The following is a 2,083-nucleotide window of genomic DNA, read 5'->3' on the forward strand; positions in this document are numbered from 1 at the left end:
AGAGAGAGAGAGAGAGAGAGAGAGAGAGAGAAAGAGAGAGACAGAGAGAGACAGAGAGAGACAGAGAGAGAAGAGTAACGGTTCAGTCATAGCTTACGACAAGTCGAAACAAAACACGACACATTTCACCCAGTACACATTACAACAAAAATGACACGCACTGACAACGAAGAAGGAAGTAACGAAGTCCATGTCATTTCACGGGTCATTTTCCCCAGGTTAACAGTCATAGGTATGGTAAAGAAGTGTGCAGTCAGATTCATGAATAAATGTGAAACGTGCTGACAAAATGAGTTATTTCTCACAATCCAAGAATGAAGATATCAGCCAAAAATCGACATTTGGGTCAAATTTATAGATTTTCAATAATTGATGTCATTTTGTTCAAGTCCACCGTGTCTTATATTATTCCATTCTTATTTGTACAAACTCCTCTTACAAATTGTACAAACTTCCACCTATAAAGTTGGCGTATCAATTTCCATAAGGCTAAAATTTGATAAGTAACTCATTTTGTCATCACGCCTCACAAATGTGTATTATATGTCAATGGTCTGACACCGTCTAAACTTCTCCTGTACACATCATATTAACCTACTGCCTACCCATCATATTTCTCATAGCTACTCCCTGAGTACCAGCCATTTCAATGTATATATTTTTTTTTACTAAGAGTTTTACGGCACTTGCAACACAATAAGGTCATGTAAGAGCCGAAGATTAGAGGTGATACAAGAGAATAACAAACACAAAAAAGAAGGGCGCGAGATAAAGACGATAGAAATTTGATAAGAAAGAAGAAGCAAACCACACCAGAGCACCCGCCAACAACCCACCCATACCCTTTGACCATAGCATTTTGCCCCCCCCCCAGCACTGACCTGTGAGTAGAACTGGCTGAGGAAAGCCTTCTTGTTGGTGGGGATAAACTCCTCCAGGTAGGGCTGCAGGTACTCCAGTTGCCGGGCCAGGAACATTCTAGAGAGAAAAACACACAAAATAGGAGAATGGATACATCGTCAGCTTTAAACTCTTTATCTCCGGAAAACCGCTCCCAGCGGCTCGCGGTCGGAACTGTTGTGCAGGTGAGCTGCTGACAGCGGCTTGGGCACATTCCTTTACGACAACTTCGACACCAAATTATTTTTCGGCAATTGCTGAAAACAAATTTCTTTTACCGGAAGTTCATTCATAAGATGAAGTACTATCACTATCATAATAAGTTCGCTAGTTTCGATTGAATGACCCATTTAATGACATTTTTGTAATTTTTAGATTTAGTACCAAAAAAAGGGCCCGGTGTAGTGGGTTTACCCCACTTGGAGATAAAGAGCTAAGATGTTCTAAATGCGTAGCAAATTGTAATTGTAAATAAACATATATTCATTCTATCAACACAATTTACATAATTTAAGAGACAGACTGCTGAAGGGTATACAACTTCCCAGCAGAGCAAAACAGCGACACTTGACCAAAAAAAAAAAAACAACAACAAAACACAAAAAACGACCTCCCCACAAGAGAATCAAACTCGTGTCATCTGCGAGCCATGGCAAGAGCCTAACCGCTACACCACAGATGCCAGCAAAGACAAAGCACTATAGTCAGGCACCGACTGGTTTTAGCCGTTCATTCTCATAGATATTTCTATTTTATTCAAGAACTGATTTTTAAAATGATCAACTCCTTTTCTATAATGTAGGCTACTACAATATAACCCACAAAAATATGCAAAGAGGATTTTATTGAAACCAAGCATTTTCACTAAAGGAGTAAAAAGGATTATAGGCCTACTGTATAGGTGAAATCATCTGAAATTGCATGGTCTGTTGACATAATAAATGCATATTAAAAAATGTACGATTTGGGTTCTTTCCACATACTATTTTAGGTCGGTGTTGCAAACTGGAAGTCAGCCTAAAAAAAGAAACCCAAGACATCAAAACACAAAAGATTATTATATTATATATACAAATGAAACGTCATTCATTCATATAACGCGAAGTTCTGTTCCGTTTGATTAAGACTTTGTGACTTTTAATTAGAATTTCTACAATTGGAAAAGGATTTAATAAAACCGAGT

General features: G+C 38.2%; 1 protein-coding gene across 1 annotated transcript in view; it reads right to left on the reverse strand.

The window, feature by feature from the left end:
* Positions 1–2,083, reverse strand: part of LOC101856345 (syndetin) — a gene marked incomplete in the record, with an annotated part of 27,087 nt that overhangs the window by 4,042 nt on the left and 20,962 nt on the right. Inside the window, 1 exon segment of the mRNA XM_013082976.2 lies at positions 882–978. Within this exon segment, the coding sequence (XP_012938430.1) occupies positions 882–978 (97 nt within the window).

This window comes from Aplysia californica, unplaced genomic scaffold (genome assembly GCF_000002075.1).
Source record: "Aplysia californica isolate F4 #8 unplaced genomic scaffold, AplCal3.0 scaffold00202, whole genome shotgun sequence".
Taxonomy (NCBI): Eukaryota; Metazoa; Mollusca; class Gastropoda; order Aplysiida; family Aplysiidae; genus Aplysia; species Aplysia californica.